The 20,882-nt window shown below is 43.4% G+C and overlaps 1 protein-coding gene across 12 annotated transcripts in view; it reads right to left on the bottom strand.

Annotated features, from left to right (window-relative positions):
* Positions 1 to 20,882, bottom strand: part of MAP7 (microtubule associated protein 7) — a 193,082-nt gene that overhangs the window by 39,014 nt on the left and 133,186 nt on the right. For 9 of the 12 annotated variants that reach the window (XM_089332633.1, XM_070073527.2, XM_089332634.1 and 6 more), the window contains 3 exons: positions 8,315 to 8,478; positions 7,142 to 7,259; positions 2,752 to 2,862 (listed from right to left, as the gene is read on the bottom strand). In XM_089332633.1, the coding sequence (XP_089188759.1) occupies positions 2,752 to 2,862; positions 7,142 to 7,259; positions 8,315 to 8,478 (393 nt within the window). The remainder of the gene's footprint in view (positions 1 to 2,751; positions 2,863 to 7,141; positions 7,260 to 8,314; positions 8,479 to 20,882) is intronic. The other 3 variants (XM_089332636.1, XM_008263564.5, XM_008263565.5) reach the window with 1 other exon arrangement.

Raw genomic sequence — 20,882 nt, 5'->3', positions numbered from 1 at the left:
CATTTATTTGATCTGTTTTATTCTAAAAAAATTATTTGAGAGGCAGAGAGTACAAAAAAGAGAGAGAGGATAGGAAAGGAGAGGGGAGCAGAGTGGAGAGAAGTCCCCCACCTGGATGGCAGGAATCATGCTACTTGAGCCATCACCTGCTGCTTCCAGGGTTTGCATTAGCAGGAAGCTAAGTCAGGAGCCAGGGTTCGGGTATGGAACCCAGGTATTCCAATATGGGATGCAGACCACTAGGCCAAACATCCACCTCCCTGATTTTATTTTAAGAGTGGTTACTTTGGTCAAGGTTCCGGTGAATTTGAGAATTAGTGAATCATTCACTAGATTTTCTGTTTATTAGGAGAATATTTGTAGTTAATTATTATCTGACATTAAGACATTAATAAAAATATTACAAAAACTACTGAAATAGTTTTGGCCAGTACAAAATACCATCATCATAAACTATGGTATGGCAGTTTGTAGCCACAGACTAAAATACAACTTAAAATCACAATACCTTCATAGCATAAATTCAATGAGGAAAGAGTGATTAAGGTTAGCTGAAATCCTTCAAAGGAAATACCTTTTCAATAGATGAATGAAGGCTACCTTTTCTTAAAATGTAGCTTAGAACTACATTTGGGATTTTTATCATTGAAAAGAGAATCCTTCATTCTTTTCTCCATTAAGAAGTTCAATGACTTTATTTCTGTGAATCTTTAAGGCATCAACCAAAGAATTTGCCTCATATGAAGATCATTAAAAATCCATTTTAACTTGCATATCAAGCAAATCTGAAGAGATTTGTTTTATAGCTCCCAACACTGTGAATAAAAGATTTTACAAGGAGAAACATGTTTCTACTTCCACCACATTCACAACTGTGCTGAGAGATTCTGTAAGAAAATGTTTTAGTAAGGTTAGTAAAGGGAGTTTGTGTGTTTGTTTATTGATCTGTGTTTTAACATAGAGGGGCCTGACTTTCAGATTACAAAGGAAGAGATATCAAGTGCCATGGAACAACTTAAACACTCAAAAACCAGATACTGACAAATTCCCTTAGTAGACCACCCAGCCCAGACAAGACAAACTCAAAGGCTCCTAGGAGCCATGAAACTTAACACAAAAATGCGGTTTGGGCTCAAAAATATGGATTTCTCATGGAGTCTATTATTCACCTGGGGTAGATGATTCATCTGACAGGTGCCAGTTCTAAGAGCCTATTCTCTTAGGAATATCGCGTCAGATACTGTCAGGCAGGGCCCATAAAACATTTTCTTCCTAATTGATGCACTGTCCTTCCACAAAGGGAGGGGCAGCATATTGTCCAGTTCACGGCCCATCTCCTCATTCCCTTCCCCTAATTTCAGCCGCGTGACTGCAGGAGGCAGTAAGCAAAGTTTAACTTTAAAAAGTACTGTAAAATCCAAATTGCAGCTAGTCTCAGATCCAAGTTGGCAAAAGTATAAAACTGAAGTGCTGAATAAGTGAACAATTCCAAAAAAAGATTAAACAGGCAATTTTAAGAATAGCATTTGCATGCTATCTTTTATGTTAAATTAACGTAAATGGATTTGAAAGAAAATTATATTTAAAAAGGAAATTTTAACCCATATCATTTTAACATATGAAAGGCACCCAATTTGACTACATGTATTTAGGCAATGACTCAGGCAAATTAGGTTTCGAAAAAAGGAATGGTTTGGGTTAAAAGACAAGAATAGGAGTTGCTCAAATATTTACTGCTTTAAGAGATTAGTTATAAATAACATCAACACTCATATAATATTATACATTACAATGACACCATAAACTTTGATACAATATAAAATATACAAATGCACATACTACACACACAAACATGCACGCATTACATTCTTTTTAAAGACTACTAAAATGTCCCAGGTTCTTTATAAAGTACTCATAGTAAACACATCTTAATACTTTTAGAGAGTATGTGCTTCTATATTGCACATTAACTCTTTGGTTTTATTTAAAACCATCATGCTTATGCAGAACAAGTAGCTTAGCTTAGCTTAAAAGCTTGATTTTTCTTTCTATGAGAGATGTAAAATAAAAATTTCACTTTATAAATGACTCAACATTCATGTACTGTAAATCCATTGGATGAATAAAACTCAAAAGCCAAATAAGATGTTAACTGGAGGACTATGGTTATTAAACTTTTCCAGAGACTGTAAATGATGAAGTCAGGCCAAGTCTCTCAGGAGTAAATGAATGGACACTGAAAAATCCATCACACACATAAGAAATGCAGTCAAAAATGTCTGGTCAAATGAGAAGTAAATTAACAAAAATGAAATCTACCAACATGAATCATCCAAAAAGATTCTGTAAGAAAGTCAGAGCCTGGAGTTCCCAAAGTACAGATGAAAAGCCACAGACAATGTGATTGGAGGAAAAGGAATGTTCATAACAAAGGACATTTGCATTTTGGTGGATAAGTGGGTGATTTCTGGAGCTGTAAACTCATCTACTAGACAGTCGAGAGAAGCATCGCTTTCATCACTGCTAAATGCAATCACTCAGCCAAGTTCTAAAATGAGAAACGTTCTTGTCGCAAGGAAAATGCTGCTCAGCCGTCTACTGCTTTTTTACTCTGAAGCTTTTTTCTTCCTATTTAAGAAATGTAGGGAAAGCAACTTCAGATGCTTATTTTCATCTGTAAACATTCATAAAAAAAGCATTAAGTAAATAACAGAACACTTTTTTTTTTTTGGTTTTCCTTTTGAACTGTACCTCTATCTGGAGAATTTAGCAAAGTTGCAGATGAGGAGGAGAGCCGCTTGCTAATGACGGGATCAACATGTTTCGAAAGATTCATGGTGGAAACTGACCGCCTGTCTGGATCTAAAACAAATGGAGATAATGCTAATTGACAGCCAACATGCAGGATTGCAATTTCCTAGTTCACTGATGGAAGGAAAAACTAGGATCGGATGCTTTCAGCTCTATTTCTAGATCTTTCCATAGTAGCACAGTTTTCTAAGTGGACATTTTAAAGGTAACTTAAAGGCTAGAAGTAAAATTCATTTTTCTTACAGGACAGAATAAGTCTTTAGCTTACCAGTTTGTCAGCCATGGAAACTCAAGGATATTTCTATAACATAAGTGGATGAAGACAAAAAGGAGGTCAGTGGAGGGTTACCCAAACAGCAGGGGGCAGACTATGGAACAAGGAGAGGATCATTTAAGTGAACACCTTCGTAACTTCTGAAAGCAGGCGCAGGGAGTGATAATAGTGCTGATAAAATACACCCAAACGCTAGGGTCAAAAGGACTCTAGGGTCTGTGTATTCGCCGATACCTTTGTTTGTAGAGTAATTTTACCCAGGGCAATACAGTCCACTATGGAAGTATAGATCAAAAATATAACAATGGCCAAGCCTACCTTTTAAAAAAATTTTAACTGCACAGATTTATGGGGTACAGTGTGATAACTCAACACATGCATTCAACATGTAAAGATCAAGTCAGGTTAGTTAACACTTCCATCTCCTTAAAAAAAATTAAACTTATTTGAGAGGCAGAGAGACAGAAAGCTCTCATCCCTGGTTCCATACCCGGATGCCTGCAAGGGTTGAGACTGGGGCTTGGTCAAAGCTAGGAGCTGGGAACTCAATCCAAAGCCCCTGCAACGTGGATGACAGGAACCCAAGTACTTCAATCATCACTGCTGCCTCCCACGGGAGGCACCTGCAGGGAGCAAGTTAGGAACACGGGAGTCAGGACTTGAAGCCAGGCACTTCAATACGGGATGCAGCATCTTAACTGCTAGGCTACAAGTCCCTCCTTAGCCATTAAACAAAAAACTAAACAAAAGACCTTTTTTTAAAAAAAGATTATTTGGAAGTTACCAAACAAGTTGATCTGAACTTAGAAATAGTGATTATCACAGGTTGGCAAGCATCAGGGGAGAAGAGATTCAGAAAGGCTGGAGAACAAGCACTGAAGCAGACAGGCAGAAGGACCAAGTTCCAGTGTTCCACAGCACGGTGTGGTGCCTACAGCTCACAATAACGGATTATACGCTGTGTAAGGAAATGGAAGGGAGGAGCTGGTAGGCTCGGCACACAAAGATAGGACAACCTGCTTTGATTGGCTTACGCTGTGTGTATGTGTTGAAATATTGTGCTGACCCCAAAAAATGTCAAGTACTACATGTTAGTACATTTTTTTAAAAAACATTTTCTTTTTAAAAGATTTACTTATTATTCAAAAGGCAGAGAGACAGAGAATCTTCTAGCTGTTGCTTTACTCTCCAAACGGCTCCAACAGCTGGATCTAGACCGAATGCCCAGCACTCTCACTGGGTTTCCCAAGTAGGAGGCAAACCAGGTCTCCCACATGGGCAGCAAGAATCCAATTACTTGAGCCATCACTGTTGCCTCCCAGGGTCTGCATTAGCTGAAAGCTGGAGTCAGGAGTCAGAGCTGGGAACTAAATCCAGATACTACAACAGGAGTGAGGGCGGCTTCACCACCAGGCTAAATGTTTACTCCCTGAAACATACTATCTTTCTTCTTCTTTTTTCTTTTTAAAAAAGATTTATTTATTTGATAAGCAGAACATTAGAGAAGGAGGAGGAGACAGAGAGAGAGATCTTTTATCTGCTGGTTCACTCTCCAAATGGCCACAAAAGCCAAGGCTGGGCCAGGCATTAAGCCAGGAGCCAGGAACTCCATCTGGGTTTCTCACATGGGTGTTAGGGATCCAAGCACTTGGGCCACCATTTGTTGCTTTCTCAGGCACATTGGCAGGAAGCTGGATCTGAAGTAGAGCAGCTGGCACTAGATATGGAATGCTGATGTCACAAGTGGTGGTTTTAATAGATTGCACCACAACACCAGTCTCTGTAACACACTTTCTCATGTTGTTCTATATATGTGAAGTTTTGACTGGAGGAAAGCTGTGTCTACATGCAGGTTTATCCTCAGGCGGATTCCCAATAGGTGGTGATTAAACACATTTAGTTTTGCATCAGAATCAGAGGAAAAAACAGCTAGACTAAATCTTCCCATCCTACATGATACTGTGAATGAATTGTCTCAGTCTCTCTGCCTTTCATATAAATAAAATTAAAAAACTCTGCCATAGCTGGTTTAAATTTTGGAGGTATATCATGCATTTGTTATTACTGAAAATTTTTGTTTATTTTTCTCACTGTATAAAATGCAAATTGACTCAGTTTCAAACGTGTCAAGTTTTCCAGGCCAGTGCTAACTGATATGCCAGCAGTTGGGATGTTCTACTGTAGACAGTAGGACCTGTTGCTGGTCAGGTAACAATGGTAGAGAACTCATCAGACCTCAGGTATTATTGCGAATTAAAAGGTATTCTTCAGAGTGAATGAGACCTGCTCACTGCTCTCAAGATCACAGCACATCATTTTCTGATCTTTGAGAACTTTTAGGCAAATTCCAATTTCTTTTCAGACAAACGTGTCTGTACTAGGAAAGGAGCAGTTTGCTCTAACTGACAGCCCTTGTAAAAACAGATTTTATGTAAGAGCACCCAGATGTAACACAAGTCTCTCCTGTTGTGAATGGTAAACAACAGAGGTCACATGGTAAACTCAGCCTGGAAGCAAGAATTAAGGGGAAGCAGCCCTCTGTCCCCTCAGAAACATCAGCCATCTCTAACAGGCTATTTCTGCCATCCATATATAGGGCATGAAGCCAAGTAAAAAATATGGCTAACAAAATATATACTACGGCAGCTTTTCTATATGTAAAACCACCCCACCACATGTAAATGACGGCACCATCACAGGTCTGACTGGGTTTTGAACAGTCAAGAACAAAAAAAAGTGCTTTCAATTTGGTTTGCTGTTATAAGAAAGCAAACTGTGGTGATATTCCTTAGAATTTTTTTTTTTTTAAGTAAGAGGGTTAGAGAGGATACATAGGAATCAAAGAACAAAGAGCAAATGAACAAAAATTCAATCATTTAGATGAAAACGAAAGGGTGATGGCAGTTATAGATTGGGAGGGGGGGAGGGAAGGGAGAAAAGCTAACCTGGATATCCTTAAATCCCAGGTAATTTTTTTGAAGGTAAAAATCAGGTTTTAGAGGTTTCAAAGGAAGTAAGGAAAGAGAAAGCAAACATGCCACATGTAATTATTGCAAAACCTTTAAGTCACCTGCGTCAGATTATCGCACTTAGGAAACACTGTGCCAACCCCAGATCTAGGTCTATGCAATAGGACGTGAAGCATGCATTACGACTAAGGTGGGATGGCTCGGCTACGGGGGAACCGGCCCTCAGGCCAGGGTGCTAGCTACGGGTCAGGCGTCAGCAATCGCAGGGTTTCTGTACCAGATTTTCTAGTACCACCAAAAGTTGTGAAGTGGTGGTCCAGGCCTGCTAAATCGAGAGAGGTGAATGATGACTCAACAAAACCACCTGGGGACAGAATGTAAGACAATGACTTTTCAAAGTAAATTAAAAAAATAAATAAATAAATAAACTCAGATAAAAGAACTGATACACTATGTAAAATTCAAGGTGTCTTGAATTTACAGTACAAAAATAAAGCCTTACACTAAGTTCAAATTTCAGCGTGAATTTATATTCATTCAAGAAGAAGGACACGGCTTAGACATCTACTACTGTTTCTGGCTGAAGAAACTTGCACATTCTCTCACACAGCATTAGTGCTGTGTGTACGCTTTAGGGGCCAGAGGTCAGCTCAGAGTGCTGATCTGCCCAGCTGTTATTACTGTGATTCTCCCAGAGAAAGATAAAGCTGGTTAGCTCATTCCGTAATCCTGAAACCTTTCTGCAAACAAGTTTCTAAAATCATGTGGAGTTGAAGTGAGCAGGTTGATTTACAAACACTGGCAATTTCTCTTTTGAAGGAATTTGCAACACGGGAGAAAAGCAGCCGTGCTGAGGAAGAGAGAGAACCTCTTATCTCCATCACCCTCTTATCCTCAAACAGTGGGAGCACCATTTAATCAGAGCTTAATTATTTTGGCAGGATTTTTGTTGTGCAAACATAGATTTAGAAAAAAAAGAAGCAGATGCACTTTTACTGACCAAAAACAAAAACAAAACAAAACAACAAAAAAAATCAACCCAAGCCAAAGACTGCTGACTCTGAAAGCGGCCACTTGTGGGTGTTACCTGTGCCGTGGATGCCAGGGCCCCCGTGCAGAGGGCCTCCCCATGACCATCGGTTAGGCTTCTGCTTTGGCTTCTGGCTTCTTTCCATCGTGCGCCGGACAACAGCTTCATGGCGTTCCTGACCCAGAGCAGAGAGGCAGGGATCAGAATCAACCTAGTTGTCTGAAGCGGCTTCAACTTACCGTGGAGTGGGGCGAGAAGGTATTACTTGTCTTCCCACCCTGCTGCTCGTCATCAATTCCCTCAGGTCTGTACCCCATCTTACAGTGGGGATAATAGCAGTCTGGCACAACCAGTGAAATAATCAGGAGCCAGCTTATGAAGCCCTGGTTGGACAACAGGCTTCCACATAAATGACCCTTAGTACTGGGCCTGATGATTTTTTTAGTATTTATTTTTATCTTATTTATTTGAAAGGTAGAGTTACAGAAGGTGAGAGGAGGAGAGAGAGACAGAGAGGGAAAGATCTGTCACCTGCTGGTTCACTCCTGAAGCGGCTGCAAAGGCTAGGGCTGGGCAGGGGGGAAGCCAGGAGCCTAGAATTCCATCTGTGTTTCCCATGAGGGTGCAGGGGCTCAAGCACATGGGCCATCTTCCACTGCTTTGCCAGGAGGACCAGCAAGGAGCTGGATGGGAAGCAGGGCAGCCACATGGGATGCTGGTGTTGCAGGGGGCACCTCAACCTGTGTCATCAACACATGAGCATGGCAGCTTGGTTCTTGGCTTCAATGAGTGTGTAACACAGATGGTACCATGTGTGGAAAATGGAGTTCAGAATCTGAGTGTATGGGTAATTGTGGCCCATGATTTACTGATCCGTAGCACCTTGTATGACTGACCCATTAAGAATCTAAATTTCCATTTTTGCAAAAATTGCTCAAAGGTTAAATGGGGACAATTTTTGTGAAAATGTTTGTAAGAAACCCGACTGCTTCGGAGAGGTGTTATCTGTTTCAGTGCATGAGAACCAGAAGGCTCCTAAGTTACTGATTTAGACCAGCCCTGTCTCTAACCTGACTTCCAGACTGCGCCTGGGCACCTGCGGCCATCTGCTCAGCCTACTCCTCGGAAGCCTCCCCTGCACGCCCGGCCGGCTTCGCAGGACGCACACGCCTATTGGTGACAGCGCTGACAGCCGAGGCTCTGCGCGCTGGCCCCGCCTCGCCCTCTCACCTTGTCCTCCTCCAGTCGCTGCCGGCGCTTCTCCTCCACCGCTGCCCTCCGCCGCTCCTCCTTCAGTCTCTGCTCCTCCAACTTCTTCTTCCGTTCTTCCAGGTGCTTCTCATAGTGCTGCCTGGCGCGCTCTTCTCTCTCCAACCAGATAATTTCTCGTGCAGCTTCAGGGGGAAACAAGAGGGAAATGGAACACAGGCAGATGTAGAACTTGAACAGCCAGGGCGGCAAGGCGGTGCTACATGGAACACACACAGGCTCTTGGGCTTTGCTTCCGTCACAATTCCAGGAAAAATAAAACAAAACAAAACACCAAACAATACTGTTTTTCATGGTTAGCATGAGTTCATATGCTAACAATGGGGGTGAAGAAGATGCACAGCCTTCTGTTCTTTGGGGTCTGGTGAAGGATAGAACAGAAATCGCATGCTCTGATCTCAAACCCGCAATGGACATGGTGCTCTCAGAGTCAATAGAACCATGCGCCTCTCTCCTTTGAGAAGGTGAAGTCCTCTGGCCTGTGACCACATTTCCGCTAACACTACATACTGGTTCTGTGCAAGTGTTAAAGGGATTTGGGAGAAAATCATCATTTGAGAAAAGACACATTACGTGCCTCCCAGGCACATCCAAGCAGCAGCCAGCCTTGTGTCCCAGTAGCTCACCCTGGTTTGGGGGCAACATAACAGGATAAAAACCTGAATGGAGGGGCTGGTGGTGTGGCATAGTGGGTAAAACCACCACCTGCAGTGCCGACATCCCATATGGGCGCTGGTTCGAGTCTCAGCTGCTCCACTTCCGATCCAGCTCTTTGCTATGGCCTGGGAAAGCAGTAGAAAATGGCACAAGTCCTTAAACCTCTGCACCTGTATAGGAGACCTGGAAGAAGCTCCAGACTCCTAGCTTCAGGTTGGCCCAGCTCTGGCCATTTGTGGAGTGAACCAGCAGATGACGATCTCTCTCTCTCTCTCTGCTTCTCTGTAACTCTGCCTTTCAAATGAATAAATAAATCTTATAATCAACAGTGGAAATTCCCCTTCTCTTCTTTATGTCACATGTTCCTATTCCATTTGAGGGGAAAATATGCTACACAAAGCCATTTTCTTAAATATGATGCTTTCCTTAGGGAGATTACTGATGCCATAGACAGGAGTGTCAATTGGTAAAGTCAACAATAGGAGTCACTGTGCACTTACTCCTCATGTAGGATCTCTGTCCTTAATGTGCTGTGCATTGAGATTTAATGCTATAACGAGTACTCAAACAATATATTTCACTTTGTGTTTCTATGGGGGTGCAAACTGTTGAAATCTTTACTTAATGTATACTAAACTGATCCTCTGTAAAAAAAAAAAAAAAAAAAAAAAAAAAAAAAAAAAAAAAGAAATTATCAACTCCCAACTTGACTCTCACTGGGATTAAACATGACAATAGGTCTGATCTGATTTCATCATCATTTAAAAAAAATCATCTATTATTTTTCACTTTATGTTTCTGTGTGGGAGCAAACTGTTGAAATCCTTACTTAATGTATACTAAGCTGATCTTCTGTATATTAAGATAATCGAAAATGAATCTTGATGTGAATGGAAGGGGAGAGGGAGTGGGAAAGGGGAGGGTTGTGGGTGGGAGGGACGGTATGGGGGGGAAGCCATTGTAATCCATAAATCGTACTTTGGAAATTTATATTCATTAAATAAAAGTTAAAAAAAATATGATGCTTTCTTGAGCTGCAATAACTAAGAACATCTATGAGAGCACTTCAAAAAGTTCAGGGAAAATGTGTATTATAAAAAACTGGGGATGGCATTGTGGCACAATGGGTTAAGCCCCCACTTCTGACATGGGCATCCCAATGCTGGAGTGCTGGTTCTAGTTCTGGCTTCTCCTTTTCTGATCCAACTCCCCTTGAATGCACATGGCTTGCAGTAAAAGAGCAGATGGATGATCTCTTTCTCATCTGTTTCAAATAAATAAATAAATTTAAAAATATAAAAAACCCTATTCATGGCTTTTAATTTTTGCATCAAAATTAATTTATCATTTAAAAAATATTGTTCATTATATATATTTGAAAAGCAGAGAGAGAGTGGGAAGGGGAGGGATGGAGAAAGGGGAGAGAGATACCAACATCTCCCATCAGTGGGTTCACTCCCCAAATGCCCACAACAGCAGAGGATGGGCCAGGTGGAACTCAAATCTGGGTCTCCCATGTGGGAGGCAGGGACCCAATTACTCGGGCTGTCACCTGCTGCCTCCCAGGGTATGTCTTAGTAGGAGGCTGGAATGGAGAGCAGAGCTTGGACTTGCACACAGGCCCTCCGATATGGGATGCAGGCAACCCACGCAGTGGTTTAACTATGGTGCCAAACACTTGTCCCTAGACTTACCTTTTAATTCCATTTTCCTCAAATTTGTTCATGCACCCTTGTGTGAGATAACACTGTAGGCGAGTGTCCAAGCGCAACACAAAGTATAGAGTTTGAGGACACCATGTGCACATTAACTGCTAGTTTTTAAGGAAAAACCACAGAAATTCAGAATCTTTCCATTCCCTTTAATGTTTAACACTGAAGGCTGTGTTTTTGATGCTATGAAATCTTTCCAAAATTAGTCTTGTGAGGAGATAAATCTACTGAAAGGGATCTGGGTTGACTTTGATGAATGAAAAGGATGAGGATGAGTTCAAGGGGAGTTTGTCCCTCTGGGATCCTTCTGGGTGCGGGCTGGTGGGAACTGGAGTGTGCCCTGGAGCAGTCTGGGTCCTGTCAGAAGCTCTGCTCCTCCTGGGTGCTGAGACCTCGGACACATCCATTTGGTCCCACTTTTCTCTTACTTAAAGTTCCCATTGGTCTAAAGAAATCCTCAGGCCCAAGTTAAAGATTTATTTCTCACACACAGAGACACACACACACATACACATACACTGTGCTCAATAAATATTTACTGAGTGACTGAAAACATACAAGACTCCATGAGAACACACCTTAGAAGTTAACAGATGGAGAAGTGACTCTGCCCCCTTCTTTTGATGCACTGGCATTGGTCACGCTTGCTCATGCACAAGATACTCTCAGGTTGTGCACACGTGAGGCCTTAGTGGCAGGCTGCTGATGACATTTCACATTTCAGTTTACCTTGAAAGGTAGGCTTAGGGTGATAGATTTTGCCAACATTTAAACGGGACAAAATATTCAAAGGTGAGCTGACCATCTTCCTTTAACCTCAGACTGTTTTGTTTTACGTCCAGCTTTCTGATAAGTGTATGCCACGAACATGGTATGTACTGCAGTTAATCCACTATTCTGCGTCTGGCTGAGTCTCTCTTAGAGACCTTCCACATCTACACGTGAAACATGTGTCTGATTTTTTTTTTAAGACTTGAGCTCTTTCATGTGACTTGCTATTGTTGCCCCTTCAGCGCTTCCCTTAAAAGTTTAATTTTTCTTAATTTGAGAGGCCGAGGACAGAGAGGAAGAGAGAATGCTTCCATTTGCTGATCCACTCCCCAAATGCCCACAACAGCTACTCGGAAACCAGGAACTGGGAACACAATCTTAAACGACTACACAATATTTCATTGTCTGCACACCTCGTTTTATAAAACCAGTTACCTATTGATTCAGAGATTATCTAAGTGGTTTCCAGTATTTTACTAATTTCAACTTTAAGTGATATCATTGTACTATTACAAATCTACATGTAGCTCTATAGGTAAATCAGTGTGGAGAGAGAACTGCTGACTCAAAGGGAATATACACTTAAAATTCTGACAGGTTTTCCCACACTCTTTGGAGGGCTGCCAGTCTTCACTCCCATCAACCATGCATGAAGGTCACAGGCAGAAAAAAGAAACAGATTTGTACTGAAATGTGTAGATACATGGTATGATCAATCCATTTTTTTAACTTTTAGTAGACTGTCTCTGAATTTTATACTCCAACTTGAGAAGTTTCATATTATTTGAGGACACTAACGAACATAATATATTTCTTTCCTATAAGAGATCCGGAAGCCAAGACAAAATAAGAAATAAAGACGTCTATAAAATAGTAATATTCAAAAACTAGAAAGATAAGATTTGCAAAATAAGAGTCAATTCATGGACTAATTTTCCTTAAATGATGTGTTCATCTGGCTTTCTTGCTCACAAGTATTTGTGACTATTTTATTTTTAAAAGATTTATTTATTTATTTAAAAGGCAGAGTTACAGAGCGAGATAGCGAGAGAGCAAGAGAGAGAAACACTTCCATTTGTTGGTTCACTCCCCAAATGGCTGCAAAGGCCAGAACTGGGCCAAGCCGAAGCCCAGGAGCTTCTCCTGGGTCTCCCACATGGCTGCAGGGACCCAAGTACTTGGGCTGCCTTGTGCTGCTTTCCTAGGCACATTACCAGGGAGCCAGATTGGAAGTGGAGTAACCAGGACTCAAACTGGTACCCATATAGGATGCTGGTGCTGCTTTTACCCAGTACACCACAGTGAACCTCATCTATTTTTTTCATTAAATTTAAACTCCCTTGGGGTCGGCATCTTGGAAGGAGCGCCTGGCTCCTGGCTTTGGCCTGGCCCAGGCCCAGCCATTGCAGGTGAACTAGTGGATGGAAGATCTCTCTCCTCTGTTTCTCTCTTTCTCTGTGTAACTCTGACTTTCAAATACATAAAAAAATCTTTAAAAGAAAAAAGCAAACTCCCTTGATTTTGAATCTCCTACTTGGCCTTTAACATCCCTATTTGGTCTTCCTTCTTCTTATGCTCCAAAGCAGCCTCTTCCTGTCCTAGTTAGACCAGCCTCCTTCCAAAACTCCCCTTCCCAGCAAACCGCATTCCCCCAGTCTTTGCTCCTGTTCTCGCTCTGGTGGGAAAGCTGTGTTCGGTTTTTATCCAGAGGGTATAGCCTTGCAACTGTAAGGAATGTCAGAATAGCCTTTGGAAGTGTGCGTGGGCAGAGGCCGGCGGGGTCTATCTAAAAAGCACCCTCACGTTTGGATGAACTGTTCTGGGAAGGGGTCCAGTGACGGCATCTGGAGAGATGCTGCACGGGAGGCTCACTTTCCAGAGCACACTGCGGCTCTTACAACACCTGCCACTTACAACACCGGAGCACTCCTATATTCTGACTCCTACACTGAAGCAAAGGCCACTGTGTTTTCCTTCTACACTCCAACAGTGCATTTCACAACTGGAACACAGCCAAAGGTCTTGACAGTTACTTTCTGATTCCCTGGGAACTTCTTCCTGATCCATTGGCCTGCAACTGCGAGCCCTCACGTAAGTAACTTCACTTCCCTGTGTCTCCGTTCCACCAGCATAAACTGCAGGTGAAACAGGACTTTCTGCGTAGATTTGCTGTGCGGATTAAAAGATTACGTTTCAAGTAGTTAGAACTGTTCTTTGTGCTTAGCAAACATTTGGTATTAGCCACTGTTGTCATTTTTGTCCTCATCATAGTGTCGATTCAGAAAATCACAGGTAGTTCTCATGGTCGTGCTAGAAATCCCAACAGCTCTGGACATTATTAGAATAACAATTAGTTTTACCCCAAATAATCTTTTGAAGGAAGAATATTTCTTCATTCAAACCTTCACTGAGTTTCCCTTCTATTTTCTACCAGGAAGGAGATCCTAGCAGTACCTCTGCAAACAACGATCTTCAAACAGTCACACGGAGAATAGGCAAACAATGTCGAAATGGCCCGTGACACTTTCTTCTTATCGCAAAGCATGCTGGTCTGTGCTGGGATGACTACTGAGTACAGATCATGTTGTCTTTAAAATGGAAGCATAATATACCAAATGCTTCAATATTTTAATAAGAATGAAAAGTTCCTTTCTTCCAAGAGTTTTAATAATTTAAGATATTCCCCATAGGTGATAGATAATGTCAAGGCTATGTATCTTCTCATTGAGAAATGAGATTTCTGAACACAAGAAAAAAAAATCAGCAACTGCTATGGAGTGAATTGTGTCTCCCCCACCACGTACATAAGTTAAAGATCTAACCTCCAAAGTCACTGTTAAGGGACAGGAACTGGAGGAGGTACAGGGACTAAAGTTAAATGAGGTCATAAGGGTGGGGGCCCTTAGTCCGTAGTCCCTAAGATTAGTGTCTTAGGAAAGAACATGTAAGCACAAGGTGGCCTTCTCCAGGCCAGGAGGACAGCCCTCACCAGCAGCTGAACAAAACCCGAGCTTGCACATCCCAGCCCACACACCAGGGAGAAAACACATTTCTGCATTTAAGCTGCTTAGTCAATGGAATCTGTCACAGCAGCCCCAGTCCACTGAGACAACTCCTTCAGGACAGGGCTGGTGAATGACCACCTGACTTCATAAAGCAGCAGCTCTGTGAAAGAAGAGCATGTCCAAGAAGAGAATGGGATGAATATTAACCTTTGCTCCTCTGAAGTTATAATTTACCCCTGGACTACAGAATCATAATATAACTCAAATGAAAGGCCACCGCAGCCCCTTAAATACCATCCATTAACAAGACACTGTCGGGGACATACTTTAATGACACTGTAGCGGTATGTTAGTATCACACAGTGAGGAATTGCAGGATCAATTTGGACTCCACTGGGAAAGACATGGAGAATGCACAGCAAGGAAAGACTTGAGAATACAAAGCAGGGTATCAGAGTGGACAGAAGCAGTCTCTGGATTCGCAGCAGGAAGCTGAGCCCAGCCCCGCCCCACCCGTGACCAGCCATGTGCCATTGAGCAAGTAAGGATTTCCGTGACCTTGCTCCCTCAAGCATCACAACAGCAGTCTCCCTGGTAGGGTGGTCGTGTAGTTCACAGTAACACACAAAGCACGTCGAGCAATGCCATGCATGTAGTAGGGGTCCAGTGCACATAGACCATGACAGGGAGTCTGTAGGACAATTTTAGGAATTCCTGCTCTACTGCCAGAGTGTAGGCAGCTAACAGGACAGTCACAGGCAGGACAGAGAACTCAAGTGTACTTGAGGGCTGGACGTCCACCCCGCCCTCCCCCCACCCCAGCCCCAGCACATTCACAGCCCAGTTGCCCAGCCTGAGAACATAAGTCACTGCCCCAGCAGAGGAAGAAAAAGGTGACATCCAGGGAATGGAGCAATGTTGCCACTTAATCATGGAAACACACAGAGCTATCATCGGGTTAGTGCTACGATACAGAGAGATATGAATAAGTTACTTGCAAAACTGGCTACCGGATGACCAAGTAGTATCTTGAAGAGTCAGAAGAATGAGAAGTGATAACAACATCTGAGGTCGGGTCTTGATTCTGTTACTAATTCTGTGTGATCTTGGGAGAATTAGTCAAAACTCTCTTATTTCTAAATTAAAAACACTTAACAAAGTGATCTCTCAAATCTTTCCCAATTAACTCAATTTTTGTTTTTACCTTTGAGGACACGTATGGGATTACCATGAGTTCTCTTTCTGTTAGAATTCTGGGTGTTAAAATTTTAACTTTTTGGCTTTGTATCAATAATACTTACTTCAAATAAATGTCACTTTCATGTTACTGTAGACACGTTGAATAAATGTGCTAACTAATAATTCTTTAAAAGAAGAATCTAATGGCTTAGTCCAGACTCCTCAATTCTAGAAAATGAGGAGCACCTGAAGATGGAGAAGTAAAAATACTCTACAGGTTTTACCTCTTACCTTTGTGTATGAAATACTAATTAGTTTCCTGTAGCAGCCAGTAACTGGGAATACAAAGTAACAAAGAGGGAGCATGACATACATGGATTGAGTGGTACTGGCTTACATCAAATCAACCCCTACCTCTACACCCTAGCCCTGTCTCTAAAGCAGACAGTGTTTTAAAAATAAGCTAGAAGGCGGCCAGCGCCGCGGCTCACTAGGCTAATCCTCTGCCTTGCAGTGCCAGCACACTGGGTTCTAGTCCCGGTCGGGGCGCCGGATTCTGTCCCGGTTGCCCCTCTTCCAGGCCAGCTCTCTGCTGTGGCCAGGGAGTGCAATGGAGAATGGCCCAAGTACTTGGACCCTGCACCCCATGGGAGACCAGGATAAGTACCTGGCTCCTGCCATCAGATCAGTGCGGTGCGCCGGCCGCAGCGCGCTGGCCGCGGTGGCCATTGGAGGGTGAACCAAAGGCAAAGGACGACCTTTCTCTCTGTCTCTCTCTCTCACTGTCCACTCTGCCTGTCAAAAAAAAAAAAAAAAAAAAAAAAGCGCTAGAAGAAGAAAACCAAGCCTATTGGTTAAGACTGGTTTTATTCTATTAATCTTATTTTTTTAAGATTTTTATTGATTTATTTGAGAGGCAGAGTTACAGGCACAGAAAGGGAGAGATAAAGATCTTCCATCCACTGGTTCACTCCCCAGATGGTTGTAATGGCCTGAGCTGGGCTGATATGAAGCCAGGAGCCAGCAGCTTCTTTTGGGTCTCCCATGTGGGTGCAGGGGCCCAAGGACTTGAGTCATCTTCTACTGCTTTTCCGGGCCATAGCTGAGAGCTGGATCAGAAGAGGAGCAGTTGGGATATGAACCAGCATCCATATGGGATACCGGTGCCACAGGCGGAGGTTTAGCCTACTATGCCACAGCCCTGAGACTGGTTTTATTTTTAAAATTTATTTATTTAGAGGAAAACAGAGACAGACAGGTGGCTTCTACACAGTAGTTCACAGTCAGGGTGAGGCTTAGCCAAAGTGGGGAGCGGGAATTCCATCCAGGTCTCCCATAGGGGTGCAGGGACCCAAGTAGTGAGCCATCACCTGCTGTGCTCCAGGGCCTGCACATTAGCAGGAATCTGGAATTGGGAGCACAGGGGGGCCATGAACCCAAGCACTGCAATAAGGAAAACAGATGTCCCAACCGGTGTTCTAACTGTCAAGTCCAACACCTGCCTCAGTTGGGGATTTTGATGAGGCTAAAACCAAAAACATCCAGCTATGTTATCTAGAAGAAGAAAATAAAACCACATGCCAAATAGCCCAGAAAAATAAACAATGAATAAGTAGCTACAAGGCAAACAAAAAGAGAAATGAAATAAATGTGGGACTATTACTACCAGACAAAATGGAATTGAACCTCAAACCAGGAACAGGATTCAAAGAAGCTAAATAATACCTCCCAGATCGCATGGTCAACAAAAAGCAAGTTAATATTTTAATTTGGCTCTAATTTCCAACGCTTATATGACCTAATATTGTCTCTTTGGACGGTCTCCAATTCTACTTGAATTTCTCAGATCCGTCAAATAATCTTGCTCAATATTTGCACATTCCTCCCTATTCCAAACAGGAACCTGCTCCGTCTTCCATATTCTGACACTGGATTCATGAGACCCAGTGGTCTATGCTTAGATATCTCAAGTTCTCCCTCAAGTTCCCCCGCTAGTGTACTACACCCAAGCAATCTCCCAAGCCCAGGGAGCTATTCTTCTTGCTACTACAGAGACAGACATAGAGATAGAGACAGAGGCAGAGACAGAGATCGAGAGAGATCTATTTGCTGGTTCACTGAGTCAAGCAGAAGCCAGGAGCCAGGAACTCCATCCAGGTCTCTCATGTGCAGGGCAAAAACTCAAATACTTGGACTATCATCTGCTACCTCCCAGCCACACTAGCAGGAAGCTGGATTGGCATTAGAGGCAGAATTTGATTCTAGGGACTACCAAGCGGTGACTTAACCTGCTGCACAAGGCCAACCCTTTTTACTTTTTTCTGATGTTTCATCTTTTACCTCTTCAAATATGTCCTACTCATTACTCTGAGACATCTTCCTCAAAAACCAAATCTTGAAAACCTGCTAGTTCCTCCACCACTTCCCTGTCTGAGCTCTTAGACTGGCTACCTAAACATGCATCTGTACACATGCTACCCTCTGTCCAAATACTTTGTCCTGCATGACAAACTTTTTTTTTTTTTGGGGGGGGGGGGTCAGGCAGAGTTAGACAATGAGAGAGAGAGAGACAGAGAGAAAGGTCTTCCTTCTGTTGGTTTACCCCTCAAATGGCAGCTATGGCCGGCATGCTGCGCCGATCCAAAGCCAGGAGCCAGGTGCTTCCTTTTGGTCTCCCATGCGGGTGCATGGCCCAAGGACTTGGGCCATCCTCCACTGCCTTCCTGGGCCACAGCAGAGAGCTGGACTGGAAGAGGAGCAACCAGGACAGAATCCGGCGCCCCAACCAGGACTAAAACACGGGGTGTCGGCGCTGCAGGCAGAGGATTAGCCAAGTGAGCTGCAGCGCTGGCCGACAAACTTGTATTATCTTTCAAGTCCTAGGACCTCTTCCTCTTAGGAGCTATTCCTGGTGATCACAACAATGATGCTGTAATCATGCCATTCAGACAGCCACCATAGGATTTACACTCCACTTGTAACAACTCTGCTTTCCACGTTTGTGAGTTCTGTTTAATCACAAGGTCTCATTTAACAGATGGTTAAAACAGGCTTAATGAGAAAACTAACTAAGGAGTTAAAGGAGTGAGTGACATCCAAGCGAAGTGGGCCTTCTGGGTAATTCAGTCTTCTCAAGTTGTCATTGTAAATACTCCTACCTTCACTAACTGGCTGGCAGGGACTGTGACCCTGGAGGGCACTCAGAGCCCTTCTGTCCCTGAGGACTTCTACTCCACCTGCCTACTTCGCCTTCCTTCCTGGGCACTAAGCCCTGGAGCTCTGCTGAGGTGAGAGTTTATACCTGGGGACAGTCAAGAGCTTCAAGAGCCTGGGCCAGTGCTGTGGCATGGCGGGTAAAGCCGCCACCTGCAGTGCCAGCATCCCATGGGGGCCTGGTTCGAGTCCTGGCTGCTCCACTTCTGATCCAGGTGGGAGACCCAGAGGAAGCTCCTGGCTCCTGATCGGCGCAGCTCTGGCTATTGTGGTCAATTGGAGAGTGAAGCAGAGAATGGAAGACTCTCTCTCTCTCTCTCTCTCTCTCTCTCTCTCTCTGCCTCTCCTTCTCTCTCTGTGTAACTCGACTTTCAAATAAATAAAATATTTCTTAAAAAAAAAAAAAAGCATCCCTATGTGTGGGATGAATGGCTTTTGAGATAAGAAAGCAAAACAAAAAGACTTCTTATCCTCAGGATAAGCAGAAAAGGAGCACTGAGTCCCCTCTAAAGTAACAGAGTTTTACAGACCAGTGATCAGCCTCAGAATCTCTATTTGACAGTCTCAGCTGTAACCCACTTCTCCCCGTCATGGGTTACTGCTGCCTTACTGAGCCCATCGTGGTGACCCTCTATCTCTGCTCAGAAACATCAGGGTTCCCAGTCGAAGCTCTAAGTCAGGATTTGTGGAATCATGGGGCTCCCACGCCTGGCTTTGTCACCCCCTTCAGGGTGAGATGGCATCGGCTCTCACTTTGTGCTGACACTAAGCAATTTGCAGGCATTATCCTCGCAGCCACTCTGTGGGGCAGACACCGCTGTTAAACTGACTTCCCTGTGAGCAGTCTGAGGCACACAGAAGTGAAGTCACCTACCTGGTGTCTCACACCAGGTATGCGGTGGTGGAGCTGGAACTCAAACCAGGACGCAAACAAGGAGCCACAGTGCTCAAAGGGGCAGGGCCACACCTTCCACTGCAGCTCCTCCTCTTGCCTGGGAGGCACTGGCCCCTGGTCTGCTGACATCACTCTTAATCTTTATCACCATCTGTTTATAACACTCCATCTTTTTAGGTTTTCATCTTTACCCTGAAACTCAAAGTCAGTCTGGGAGCAAAAATTACAGTGGCTACTTGGTCATGGTGAATCACGTCACGTTAAGGCTTCATGTTCTGCTTAGCTAATCCACGCGGCAACAAGCATGTCTTCTTTCCCGTCCCGGGCCTGATTTATGATACAGCTGCTCTGGTATGTGCTTCTGTCCCTGTTCCTCCCACAATGGGGCAGTTGGATTCCTCGGCTGGCCGTAAGCTGTCTGCCAGCCCCAGAGCTTTGGCACGCTATATTTATCAAGTCATGACATTAGGAGACCTGGATGCTGAGAGTGACCAGGGATCTGCCCAAGTGTACCCAACTGAAATGAGGATTAGAAAAGACTGCTCTCCCTAAAGCCTTGTTTTTGTGGATGGTCTCCAAAGAGGAAAACCCTTGGCCAAAACCAATTATTGCTCTAATCAAATCATGTGAAGTATGACTCTAATCTGGCACAGTATTATGGATTGCTTACTAATTAATAACTTGCCTATCAGCATTTCTGAGACATTCTAAATTGGGTTGCAATGATCATTCACCTCCTGACTATACATATGTATTAATACTGCTGACCCTGAGTTGATAACACAATGAGATTAGGAAAGGAGGCGGGGGAGTGGGCAGAACAAAAAAAGAAAGCTAAGAATGGAAGGGTAAAAGGAAGTCTGGTGAAGTTACATGGTGAAAAAACTCAAATAGAATTGAATTGGAGTTTGTTCAAAGGTTAAAATCCTTTTTATGGGGCCGGCGCTGTGGCGCAGTGGGTTAAAGCCCTAGCCTGAAGTGCCAGCATCCCATATGGGCGCCGGTTAGAGTCCCAGCTACTCCTCTTCCAATCAAGCTCTCTGCTATGGCCTGGGAAAGCAGCAGAAGATGACTCAAGTCCTTGGGCCCACATGGGA

This window comes from Oryctolagus cuniculus, chromosome 5, assembly GCF_051225735.1.
Source record: "Oryctolagus cuniculus isolate XC-2025 breed Fujian yellow rabbit chromosome 5, ASM5122573v1, whole genome shotgun sequence".
Lineage (NCBI taxonomy): Eukaryota > Metazoa > Chordata > Mammalia > Lagomorpha > Leporidae > Oryctolagus > Oryctolagus cuniculus.
The sequence above is the reverse complement of the archived record's forward strand: the minus strand, read 5'-3'. Positions and strand labels throughout refer to the sequence as shown.